At 37.2% G+C, this 12,859-nt stretch overlaps 1 protein-coding gene across 7 annotated transcripts in view; it reads left to right on the top strand.

The window, feature by feature from the left end:
- The window catches only part of CDH12 (cadherin 12), a 577,123-nt gene that overhangs the window by 473,756 nt on the left and 90,508 nt on the right, over positions 1-12,859 (top strand). For all 7 annotated transcript variants that reach the window (XM_071804496.1, XM_071804493.1, XM_071804491.1 and 4 more), the window contains one exon: positions 6,824-6,943. In XM_071804496.1, coding sequence (XP_071660597.1) covers positions 6,824-6,943 — 120 coding nt within the window. The remainder of the gene's footprint in view (positions 1-6,823; positions 6,944-12,859) is intronic.

Raw genomic sequence — 12,859 nt, 5'->3', positions numbered from 1 at the left:
CCGTGCCTATCAATAAGTTTGCATTCCATTGCTAGGTTTAACCAAAACATGTGTCGGGTTCTCCAGGAAAATGCAGCTAATATGAAGGCTTTAGCTGACAGGCAAATTCACTAAAAGAGAACTTGTTTTTAACAAAACCAGGACACATCAATACTGCTTTTCTTTCAGAAATTATTTCGATTTTAGCAAAATAGCATTTTCACTAATGAAACACTGTCACAAAAATGGCAATAGTTCTAGAAGTGAAATAGTAATCCAATAACATTCTTATTAGGATATAGGTTCTCTCTAGTCATTCTAATATAAAATATGAGAAGTTTTTAGTGCTGTTTTCATCAATTTGACCAATGAGTTAGAGATCTTTGGCTTCATTCTATTTACAGTTATTGCTGGATTGCCTTTGGACTTCAACAAGAGTAAAATTAAGTTCAGTATGCTTGCTGTAATTACAATAATTATTTACAACATATTAGTCCTCAATACTGTCTGTATTGTTTTAAAGAAAATATAATCTTCATTAAAATTCCATACCATTTCCTTGAGCGATGTGAATGGTTTAGCAATATTTTTCTTTTCTTCCTGAAACATAAACAAAGGCTTAAGCACATCATTCCGCTCTTCTGCATTTTATGCCTTACATGAAATGTTTATTGTTCACACACCAAAAATTAAAAATATAAATATTTTTAAGTGTTAACTATTATGCAAGGTATTTCTAAGCAACTTAATTATTGTATTTTTTTTGTTCATTTGATTACTTTGTGTAGTAATGTAAGCACATTAATTAAATATCATCAGCTATAGTAAATATGATCCTTCATCACCTTTGTGCATTGAAGATTTATAGCTGCAGTGCCCTATATTATTGACTGGAAAAATAATGAGATTTTAGAGTCTGCTTTTAAAAGTATATTGATTTTATGTTTTGCAATAAAATAGAAAGCTTGTTAGATATAATGGGTAATGCTTGATAATACTGAAAGGATTAGAAGTTAATTTCAGAAAAACTGTTTAGAACATTTGGTATGTATTTAAGTTGGTAAATAACTGGAGGCACACTGAAAAAAAACATACCTACCCTCTCATAAAAATATAAGCTTTACATATTATCTATTTGTTGTAAGAGATCTGACAGATGCATTAATACGGTTGAAACTGCTATCACAGTGAAACAGATTATTTTTCATTTTCAGTGCCTGTGGTTTATCAGGCTATAATGTTACTTCAAATGTCTGCCTTAATAAAACTTAGTTTGTAAATCAGCTATTCTTTTTTTGGTGTAATAAGGTTGAATTACCATGGGCATGTACATAAGAATATATAAACTAGTATTTTTAGACAACTACAAATTGCTCTGTGCAGGGATCCCCAGGCAGCTATGTGGACAGCAGAATTTTCAAGCGGGCTGATGGCCACTGTCTACTTCTTTCACCTTGTAACATCACATTTTTTGCATGAGAACTTAGACATAGATATGGATTCAGCTGTGATGTTTCACATGCCTACCTGTGTATCACTGGAACACGCAGACCATTGCTGCCAGGCTTCCTATGCCCAGCGAAGTGAGCTGCAGGTGCCCAGTGTGAGTGTAGATGCCAACATGGTAGAAGTCGAACAACAGGTTACATAAACTCCACTGTAAGAATCATCATAAAAGCACTCATTCTGGCTCACACTTTTTCAGCAAATCTTGGTTTTGGCAAATCATTTCTGATTTGGAGGAAGCTGCTGCTGGCAGAGTAGCAGGAACCACTTGCTGGTCATAGTGCATTCGGAAAGAAGGGGAGTTGGTCACTGCTGTGTAAAAAGAATATTGTTTGGTTTTAAGATGCTGTTGCTAGGGCTTAGGAAACAAATGATGGAATAGGGGATGAGCTCCAAAATCCATTCTCAGCTACAGTATCATTGCTCTGAATATGCAAAACGAGATAAACATGTTTACTGTTTTATCTGTTGTTCCAGTCTCCTGAGACACTCTATAGATTACATTTATGAAAAATTACCAACTTTGCTTATTAAAAATATTCCAAATAACACATTCAATACTTCACATGTCAACATCTTAAATATATGTGAATACTTATATTATAACAAGAAATATTAAGATTGCTTGAAAATTTTATTTGAGCATTTCTTTCTTAAACCTGTTGGAGCTTAAGAGAAGCTAATGAACACAGAGTCAGTAGTTCTTCATTTGTGTTAATTTAGTATACTTTGTAAAGCTTTTCTTATCCTGAAGTGTTATCAATCCCTGTATTCCATCATAAATCACAGAATCATAGAACGGGTTGGGTTGGAAGGAACCTTAAAGATCATCTAGTTCCAAATCCCCTGCCATGGGCTGGGTCACCTTTCACTAGATTGGGTTGCTCAAAACCACATCCAACCTGACCTTGAACACTTCCAGTGATGGGGCATCCACAGCTTCTCCTGGCTAGCCTGTTCCAGTGTTTCACCACCTTCAGTAAAGAATTTTTTCCTAATGTATAATCTGAATGTACCCTCTTTCAGTTTAAAACCGTTATCCCTTATCCTATAATTACGCTCCTTGATAAGGGTCCCTCCCTGTCTTTCTGGTAGGCCCCCTTTAAGTACTGGAAGGCTGCTATATGGTCTCCCTGGAGCCTTCTCTAGGCTAAACAACCCCAACTCTCTCAGCCTGTCCTCATAGAAGAAGTGGTCCACTCCTTTTTCTGGTAATCTTCATGGCCCTCCTCTGAACCTGCTTGAACAGATACATGTCCTTCATATGCTGTAGGCCTCAGAGCTGAACACAGTACTCCAGGTGAGGTCTCAAGAGAGTGAGGTAGAGGGGGAGAATCACTTCTTTCAATCTCCTGGTCTCACTTCTTTTGATGCAGCCTAGGATGTGATTGGCTTTCTGGGGTGCAAGTGTACATTGAAGGCTCATATTCAGCTTTTCATCCAACAATACCACCAAGTCCATCTCCACTGGACTGCTGTCAATCCACTCATCATCCAGCAAGTATCTGTGTTTGAGATTGCCCTGACCCATGTTCAGGACCTTGTGCTTGGCCTTGTTGAACTTCCTGTCCAGGTCCATCTGGATGGAGTAAATCAGTATATAAGTGAGTGGGTATTTATTTATAATTCTACCAATAAACGGATAAATCACACCATTCATACAAAAGTTAAAAATTCTTAAAATATATATGTTTCCATAAGAAAAAAGCAACATTTTTGCACAAGCCTTACCAGAGCTTTATCTGCCTTCTGAATATGACCTAGCATAGCAAAATATCATATCTTACAGTCCCTTTCAAAGTATACTGTAATTATTTTTTCCTGAGATGAGCTTCTAAGGATTAAAAGAAAATCTCTGATAGTGATAAATACAGGTGCAGAACTGTAACCGAAATGGATAGAAAATAAGCATTGATGTTTAACTAGTAGTTCAAGTACATAACAGTCACAATGCTTTGTTCTTTAATAATTCCCTTAAAATAAAATCACGTTTATGATTTATTTTGTCTCATTGCATCTTCAATGTATCAGTTAATGTTGATTTTAAATCTTAGAATCAGTACAATATGAAGTTTAAGAATTATTTTCTAAAAGAGCTGGTATATAGGCTTATGTGTTGTTATCAATTTACAAGTGAGGTGCAGTGAAGCAAAATTCATAAAGATGATACATGTTGAAGTCCGAAAGTACTACAAAAGTATTAATAATGTAACATGAGATTTTCCTCACTGCCCAACTATAGGAGCATTCTAACTGTCTATATTTGTTGTCCAAAGTTAGTTGATGTGAACAGTCAGTACTAAGATATGTGATTTACCTTCTTGAGGTGATGGCCACTGCTGTTTCTATCAGATAGTCTCAAGTGTTGGAGAGATCTTTATTATGTCATTTGCAAGCTCTCTGTTGATAATCTGTGAGAAGGCAGGTATTGTGGCTAGATTTCCAGAAACATTTGATTTTAAATCCTGAGCTTTGGTAGGTCTTCTCAGTGCTCAGCCTTCAGAAAATAAGTACATGTATTCTGAAGCTTAACTTTTTGCTCTTGTAGTTGTAAATCTTGGTCTGCCTATCCTGTTCTCTTATGGAAAATGTTACTTTCTTCAAGATCCAAAGCAAAGGTCTCAGTAACATCATGACAAAATTTTGTTGATTCATACTCAGAAGACAAACTGAAATCAGCTCCCTGAAGTAGCAACCAGTGTAGCAGTGGAAACATGAGTCCTGACCCAAGACATATCTTGGGAATGTGTGACAGCACTGCCTTTTTTTTTTGCAAAAATGCAGGCTGTTGTCTTAAAACAGTCCTGAACCTGCACACTTGTGAGCCAGAGTGCTCAGTCACCCAGTTCCAGCTCAGACCTCAACATCTAGTAATCATCTGATGCTTTGCTCCACCACTTCAGAGGGTTGCAGGCCTCACCAGTCTAAGGTCAGAACATAGTAAAAGACAGAACAACTTGGTAGGGAAGAAAGAAGGCAGCAACTATGTTAGAAGTTAACATTTCTTTCCAATGGAAAAGCTAGACTAAATTTTTTAGATCAGAAAGGTAGTGAGATACTGTAGCAATAAAGGAAGACAGTAGTGTGTATACCAGGATGAGAAGTTGTACTGTACAGTGAGTGAACATGACATGTTTTGTCAGTGTAATTGCTGCAGAAGGAACAGATCTTCCTTTTTCTTCCACAACAGTAAGGGCTCAAAGGTAGAACATGCAGTGAACTTCTATTTTTCAAGGGAAGAAAGAAGAAAATTTAAAAGTTACCATTTCCTTCTCTGTCTTGGTCACTGGAGTAGAACTAAGCTATTACAGTAGCTCCCTGAATTTCTGGAGCAGAAAACAGGGTTGAAAGTGGAAGATCCTATTACAAAGGTATTCCTTATGGGCAGGGACAGATGGAAGCCATCAAGTGCTTTACAGGCATTAGATAGCTTCTGTGTGTCATTCCTGGAGGAAAATGTATTCTTCCAGCTGGGCTTGTCTAAGCTATTTAATGTATAGTCAGTTATGGTCATGTGTTATGTAAAGAAAGGCGTAAGTGTTTGAGGATGCACTGCTTCCGCAATTGTTATACTGAAACTGGACTTTGGTCTTCTCTGACACATATCATTCCTCACCCTTCACATCCAGAAAATCAAGAGAGTAACCTCAGGCTATTATGTTAACTGAATCCATCTCTATGGTTTATCTTCATTCATTTATTCATTGCTAATATTTTCTTTCTTTTAGAAGCTGACTTTAGTGAAACTTACCTTCAGCCTAAAAACATGATCAGTCTATTGACTTTAAAAAGTGACTGTAAGTGAAATGGCATTTATATTTCTGTGTCTTCTTCAGGAAATAAAATGAATATGGTTTGGAATACCTTTTCATTCTTTATTGTTCAATAAACAGCAGTAGCAGGAGCAGTCTTGTATGACTGGCCATCATGCAGCAAGTATTTTTACAATGTTAATTCCGAACCTTTCAGCATCACTAACAATCTTCATATGGAGAGATACAGGGGGGGCACACACTGGGGAAAAAAAAAAAAGTCCATAAGCAGCTACCTTCCTTGCTATGAGCTACTTTCCTATGTTGTATGACCATTCACACAGAACATCTCTCAGTGAGGTACTCCCAGAAATAAATTTTGACAAGTCCATTAAGGTTAATTTTAGACTGTGAACAACTTTTGAAACTTGCCAGTTTTCATTACAGAAAAGTAGCAGTCTTGAAGCACTTGCAGTATTCCATGGATATTATTGAAATAATGTCAGACAACCTGCAAATGCCAAACATCTCTTAAAACAAAAATGGTGCAGATAACTCTCCTCTCTGTGCTGTTTCTCCTGTAGTTTGTCTTAGCCCTCTCACTCCAAATCAGTATTGCAAATTCAAACATTCATTTGTACAGAAGATCATAGGAAACTATTAATTCTTCAAAGCTGATGGGAAAGCCTAAATATGTGGCCATTTATTTTACTGAAGACTATAGTTTGAACACTCTTTTCATTACGGGGCAGTGGGGAAATGCAGGTAAACTGCTTCGTGACCAGCAAGAGGCACAAGATATTTCTGCAAGGCTATTGCATTTAAAGTGAGTTTTCTGTCTTCTTGTGCATTTCTTTTGCTCCATGACATGGGTCTCCTTTATGTTGGTATATAAGTCAAACTGCACTAGGTCTGGACTGTAACAACGGCTGAGAATAGAATATCAAGTTCTTCCTCCACAGTACTTTTGTTTCCTATTCAGCTCTATTGGAAAGGGAAGACTCAAGTCTGGATTCTGAAGACAACTGGTTGAACCAAACACCTAATTTCATTCTGCAATGGGAATGAGAATTCTACCTTTAGGAGACTGTAGTATAGTTTTTTTAAGGTACTTTGAGGTTAGTTCACTGCCAAATTCAGGAGCTGCTTGACCAGATACTTGTTTCAAAGGCAACTCACATGGTTTACTCTCACAGTTGTCAACCTTTTCACAAAATTGTGAGGCATAATCTTTTTTCAAAATCCGGTATTGTGCTTCCCCAGACCTCCATTCTATATGTGTGGGGTAAAAAGTTTTTATAAATAATATATACGTCATGAACTGTTTATAAATATCTTTTGATGGTGGGCTGCTTCGCCCTTCCTTCTTGTTATGTCTCAGCTATTACCTAGATGGTTGCTAACATGGAGCTCAATAATTGACTGTTTTATTACTGTTTTTTTTTGTTTGTTTGTTTGGTTGGTTGGTTTTTTTTTGAGTGGAACAAAGATTACAACAGAGTCCACTAGCAAAAGAACAAATGTACCTGAAATATCCCTGATTGCTGCTTTATACTGAAAATGTGATTACCTCTGCTTCTTTGCAGGTGCATATGTACTTCAAGTAAAGGCAACAGATGCTGATGATCCCACTTATGGAAACAGTGCTAGAGTGGTTTACAGCATTCTTCAGGGGCAACCATATTTCTCCATTGATCCAAAGACAGGTAAATAATTTATCACCAACGGTGGAAGATTTCAACCTTGTGTTTTGATTTGTGTGGTCAGTATCAATGAATAAATACAGATTGGGCTGATATGCCCAAAAGCCACTAGACTAACTTTGCACATGATTCATTTCTGAATATTGACTTTTTCTTAAATCGATTACAATCTGCTGTAGAAACAAAAGAATCACAGAATGTTAGGGATCGGAAGGGACTTTGAAAGATGTTTCATAATAAGGTAATGAAATATTATTTATTGCAAATACTAATAAGATAATGGTATTATAATGTATCGAGTAACGGGGCATTAACTTTTGCAATGCTCTAAAATCAAGCTGTTTCTCTGATGAGTCAAATTTTCATGGTGTTTTGAAACACACAAATGATAAACTGTCATTCAACATATTCAAATAAGTAAGCCTGTTGGAGATTAACACAGAATCACAGAATGTTAGGAATTGAAAGTGACCTCGAAAGATCATCCAGTCCAATCCTCCCGCCGAAGCAGGAACACCTAGATCAGGTTACACAGGAATGTGTCCAGGTGGGTTTTGAATGTCTGCAAAGAAGGACACTCCACAACCTTCCTGGGCAGCCTGTTCCAGTGTTCTGTCAACCTCACCATGAAGAAGTTTCTTCTCATATTCAGGTGGAACTTTCTGTGTTCCAGTTTGTACCCATGATCCCTTGTCCTATCATTGGTTGTCACTGAGAAGAGCCTGGCTCCATCCTCGTGACACTCACCCTTTACATATTTATAAACACGAATGAGGTCCCCCCTCAGTCTCCTCTTCTTCAAACTAAAGAGACCAAACTCCCTCAACCTTTCCTCATAAGGGAGATGCTCCACTCCCTTAATCATCTTAGTTGCCCTGTGCTGGACTCTCTCCGGCAGTTCCCTGTCCTTCTTGAACTGAGGGACCCAGAACATATTCTAGATGTGGTCTCACCAGGGCAGAGTAGAGGGAAAGGAGAACCTCTCTCAACCTACTAACCACCTCCCTTCTAATACACCCCAGGCTGCCATTGGCCTTCTTGGCCACAACGGCACAGTGCTGGCTCATGGTCATCCTGTTGTCTACCAGTACCCCCAGGTCCCTTTCCCCTACACTGCTCTCTAAAAGGTCATTCCCCAACTTATACTGGAACCTGGGGTTGTTCCTGCCCATGTGTAAGACTCTACACTTTTCCTTCTTATATTTCATTAAATTTTTCCCCGTCCAACTTTCCAGCCTGTCCAGGTCTTGCTGGATGGCAGCACAGCCTTCTGGTGTGTCAACCACTCCTCCCAGTTTTGTGTCATCAGCAAACTTGCTGACAGTGCACTCTATTCCCTGTTCCTCCAATCAGTCCTGGAATATCTAAAATATGTATACATTGAACAACATTTTTTTTATGCTTTACCATTTCTCTATAGCTAAATCTTCATCTGCTACCGGCATTCTATTTTTTTCTGGTAATTCAGTTTTGTATCTTGAGTCTACATTCTTTTTTCTCAACATTTTTTACTTGCTGAACTTACAGTCAGAAATTCTCTAGCAATGATTGTTTAGCTATGTAGAGCTAAATTGAGATTGTGGAACAGCTAATCATCTCCTGCCCTCCTATTTTCCTGGGGTATAGTGTGTTTTTCTAGGATTACTGGATATTTGAGCAGAAGAGCATAATAACTTTAAAGAAACTGAAGTATTTGGGAGGTTGGTAGACATGTTAATTACGTATCTTCTCCTAAATTTCTAAATGTCATTCTTGTTTCTATATTTAGAAATTCAGTTCAGGAGCCAATAGTCTACATGCTGAATGCCATGCATTGTGCCATCCTGAATGTGTTACAGGGATAGTGGTCCATATGCTTCTTTCAACAGAGAGTTTCTCCTTCCCAATAAGTTGTACTTGAATGTCAGATTGTGTGTTAAAGAGCTTTTATCCCTCATCAATCAATAGTTTGGGAGTGAGAGCCTTGTAAGGTTGTTAGTGCACTATCTCCAATGGGCACATTGCTTTGTCACATGCTCCATTTAGCAAGAGATTGTATTGCAATTTGCAGTGAGCAGCTTTACTTTCCAAACTGAAATGAGACTTCTTCAAGTGTGTGGGGGAATAAAACTATTTACCTTCAACTTATGCTTTTTATTTCAGTCTTCTAAAGAATGAGGAGGAGTTCAGTGGCAAGAAAAACTTTTACTGAAGCCACAATTGGAGTTTTAGTACAAGTTTCCCAAGGGGAAAAAAAAAAAAAGTTCCTGAAGAAGAACGTTTTTTGCTGTGGCATTTTGAATTGCTGTATCACATGCTCTCATCTATTACTCAGTAGTGAGCAGTGAGTGGACCATGGGTGGTGGCCTACACCCTTTTAGCCCTGGAGCATCATACGAACCCAGTGTTTCTACATCTGTCTATTAATATCTTTAATGAGTTACTCAGTTGTGCCTTGGTGGTAAAATGTTCAGTGATGCACCCCTCGAATACTCTTGTATTCTTCAACAAGTTATTCTTACAAAGTTCCTGGGTGATGAGCAGTGTCCATGTAGCTAAAACTCTTAAAACATTTCTCCTCCATACCTTGTCTACTGTCCAGTAGAGTTGACTTGTCCAGTAACAGAGTATCTGCACATCCAGTGACTAGAAATTGCACAGCAAAAGCTGGGGGGGGGGGGGGTGTTGGTGTGTTTTTTTGTTTGTTTGTTTGTTTTTGGGTTTTTATTTGTTTGTTTGTTTTGGGTGAAGAGCCAGTTTCCCTTACTTATTTGAAACATGACATCTCTTAACTTATTTTATACCTTACACTTACATTTCACGAGACAGCGAACAGCTAATTCTTATTTATTAGTTCCCCGTGACCTTATAAACCTAGGTTATCCTACAGTTGCTTCTCTTCTAGATTGCAGATTTCTTTAAACAGAAGCCATTCCATAACATTGCTCATTCCTCTTTTCCTCAGAATGAGAATGTGCACACTGTGTTCAAGAAGGCAGCTCATGTGTATATATAAAATTGTTTAATCATAACACTTTATCTCTTTATTCCTTTCCAAATGGTTCCAAACATTCTGTTTACTTCTTAGCTTCTGCCATGCAAAAGCTGACCTCAGCATCTCATTGCAAATGGTAATGGTGAAAGCACCGACTATAACTTAGTATGAGAAATAAGGATTGTGTTAGGCACATATGAGTTTACATGTACTCTTTTCTCAATTCCTGATAGGGGATAAACATTTACTCTGATATGAATCTGGTACACTTATATAGTTTTTAACCTTTATGGGTCTCAATGTCACAGCTGACAATTAACTCCTCTTTTTTAGTGACCTCCTAATTTTTTGCAGTGCTTTGTCTGGAGGTAAGCAAACTATGTGGAAGTGGGCAAGTTGGCTTTTATTGCTCTTGAAGGAAGATTAAATGCATTGCAGTCCCTGTTGGAGAGCAGCTGTTGGACTGGCACATTTTAAGTCCTCGATTCTTATACATGGGGTTTACTTTTTGACGCTATAAAACTGCTCTTCTGATTTCAAAGCGTTTTCTTTAATATAGAACAGTTCTCTTAAGATAGATAACCTCCCTTATCTTTCCTCTGTATGTTCTGTTGTAAAATATCCTTTTGACAAACTTCTTTCCACCCAATTTTCTGATCGGTTTATGAGGTAAGTATTCTTATTTATGGCTAGATGTCTCCATTTTTTTTCCTTAGACTCAGCATTCTAATCCATATTCTTACCTCACTTATATTCTTAAAATCCAAATTGGCGTCAGCAGGAGTATCAATATTAATATTTATTCAGGAAGTTTTTCATGGAACCTGGATTTTCCCTTCCACAAAATTAGATCATCTCCTGCTGAATTATAGCTCAATAACTTTGCAGAGTATATCTTCTCGCCCAGATCCCATACAATTTTCAATTTTCAGCAGGCTCATCAGGACCATACTTTTCTGCACCTTTAATTTTAATGACATTTGCAAAGAAAAAAGAAAAAACAAAACAAAACACAACAAAATAATAATAACAACAACAACAACAACAACAACAATAATAATAATAATAATAATAATAATAATAATAATAATAATAATAATAATAATAAAATAACCAAACCAACCCACCAACCAAAAACGACTAACCAAACAAAACCCAGCAGAACACTACCACCACCACTACTGTTCTATAGCTGAACAATCTTTTTTTGTGAAATCTTATGGCAGAAGGACTTAAAAAACCACTCAGAACACAATTACATGCAAATAGGGCCTCTACAGTATAATAAGCCTTTAAATTAAAGTTTGGATGTTCTTTGTCAAGCTGAAGCTAGAATACCAAAATTTGTAGTCCTTTCTTTCCTGTGGATTTTTATCTCCATTTTATTTTTCTATTTTGCTTGTTAGATAACTTTGAATCACCTTTGTTCTGTCCACGTGAACTGATGATTTTGGTAGAAATAGTATTTTTCACTGTTTTTTTCATGGTTTTGAAATACGGTAGGTAGCAAAGTGAAAATTGCCTATGAACTGCTAGACATGAAAATTATTCATATTGATTTTTTTTTGCTAGACACAAAGGATTTTACAGAAAAAAAAAAAAAACAAACAAAAAAAAACCACCACCTTTATACTTCCAGACAAGAATAAACAGTGTGTGACTGGGAACTTTGCTACTAGAGTGACAGCAAATTCCTCATTTCTGGAATATTTCTAACTGAGAAAGCCACTCAGTTGTACCTAAAATAGGTATAGCAATCAGGTAGAGAGCATCTTCTGCTCACAACCTACTATCTGCTCATTTCGAGTTTCTTCTACTTACTGTTCTTTTTTTTGTTGTTAGTGTAACAAGAGAAGTCTTTAATTCATTTCTATTTAGAATTAACATCTCAGAGATGTTGTAAAATACTGTGGAACACATAGTCTTCAGAATGCAAAAATATGCATTAAGAATTTCAAAAAGAAAAAAAAAGAAACCTAGTAATGTTAATCCAATTTACAATCAATTTTTTTACATGGATATCACATGAATATGAACAAATACTTACAGTTTTATAATTCAGTATTTCTGTCTGGTACATACAAAACATTGAACAACAGTGATTGTTTTCAAAAGCTCTAAAGTGTAGTGTTGCAGTATGTAAATGTGCTTCAGTATTTGCTAGTTATATTCCAGACCTATGCAGTACAGTATATGCCATGCTGAGGTAGAAACTAGTAGTTATTATTAATTTTGTCGTTATCATCACCAGTGTTACAAGAAGCGAGAAAGGAAATTGTTATACAATTCAATTCAATGGGAACTTTTAATAGGTTCCAGAAATCGCAGATTTAGGTCAAAGTTATTCCTAGAGTCAGGGCAAATTATGTAAGTTTATGATTCTTATTCTCATTTGTTAACATGACAGTGGTTAGTTGCTCTCTAAATATAAGAATGACCCTTAAAGCTTGTTTCTTATCATTTCAGACCCATTATAACACCGGGGGAAAGACTGCTTTTAAACCCAAATGATTTAATGCTAGAAAATAATATTTTCTAAAACAATAACTGAGAGGGGAATCATAGAATCGTAGAATGTCCTGAGTTGCAAGGGACCTACAAGGATCATCAAATCCAACTTGTAATGCCACAGCCTTATCTTGAAGGGCTTTGGGAAGGGACATGACTTTCTAGTCTCTCTGTACAGAGGTTCATGGGACTACAAGGAGCATTTCCATCAGGAAATTAGTTGCCAGGGAGCTACACTCCAGCCTGCCACCCACCCACACCGCCTTCAGCCCTGTCCTTCACCCCAAAAGCTTAGATCCCATTCAGTACAGGTCCCTCTCCCCATGGAGGAACCCCAGGGAGTCCTCTCCCTGCCGAAGCTCTAAGGCAAGTGACTACCAGTTTGCAGGGTAATCTGTAAGGACATGTCGAACCCGCTTATCTGCCTGCAGCAAGCT

Source organism: Patagioenas fasciata, chromosome 2, assembly GCF_037038585.1.
Source record: "Patagioenas fasciata isolate bPatFas1 chromosome 2, bPatFas1.hap1, whole genome shotgun sequence".
Lineage (NCBI taxonomy): Eukaryota > Metazoa > Chordata > Aves > Columbiformes > Columbidae > Patagioenas > Patagioenas fasciata.
Note: the sequence above shows the minus strand (reverse complement) of the source record. Positions and strands in the feature narration are given on the sequence as shown.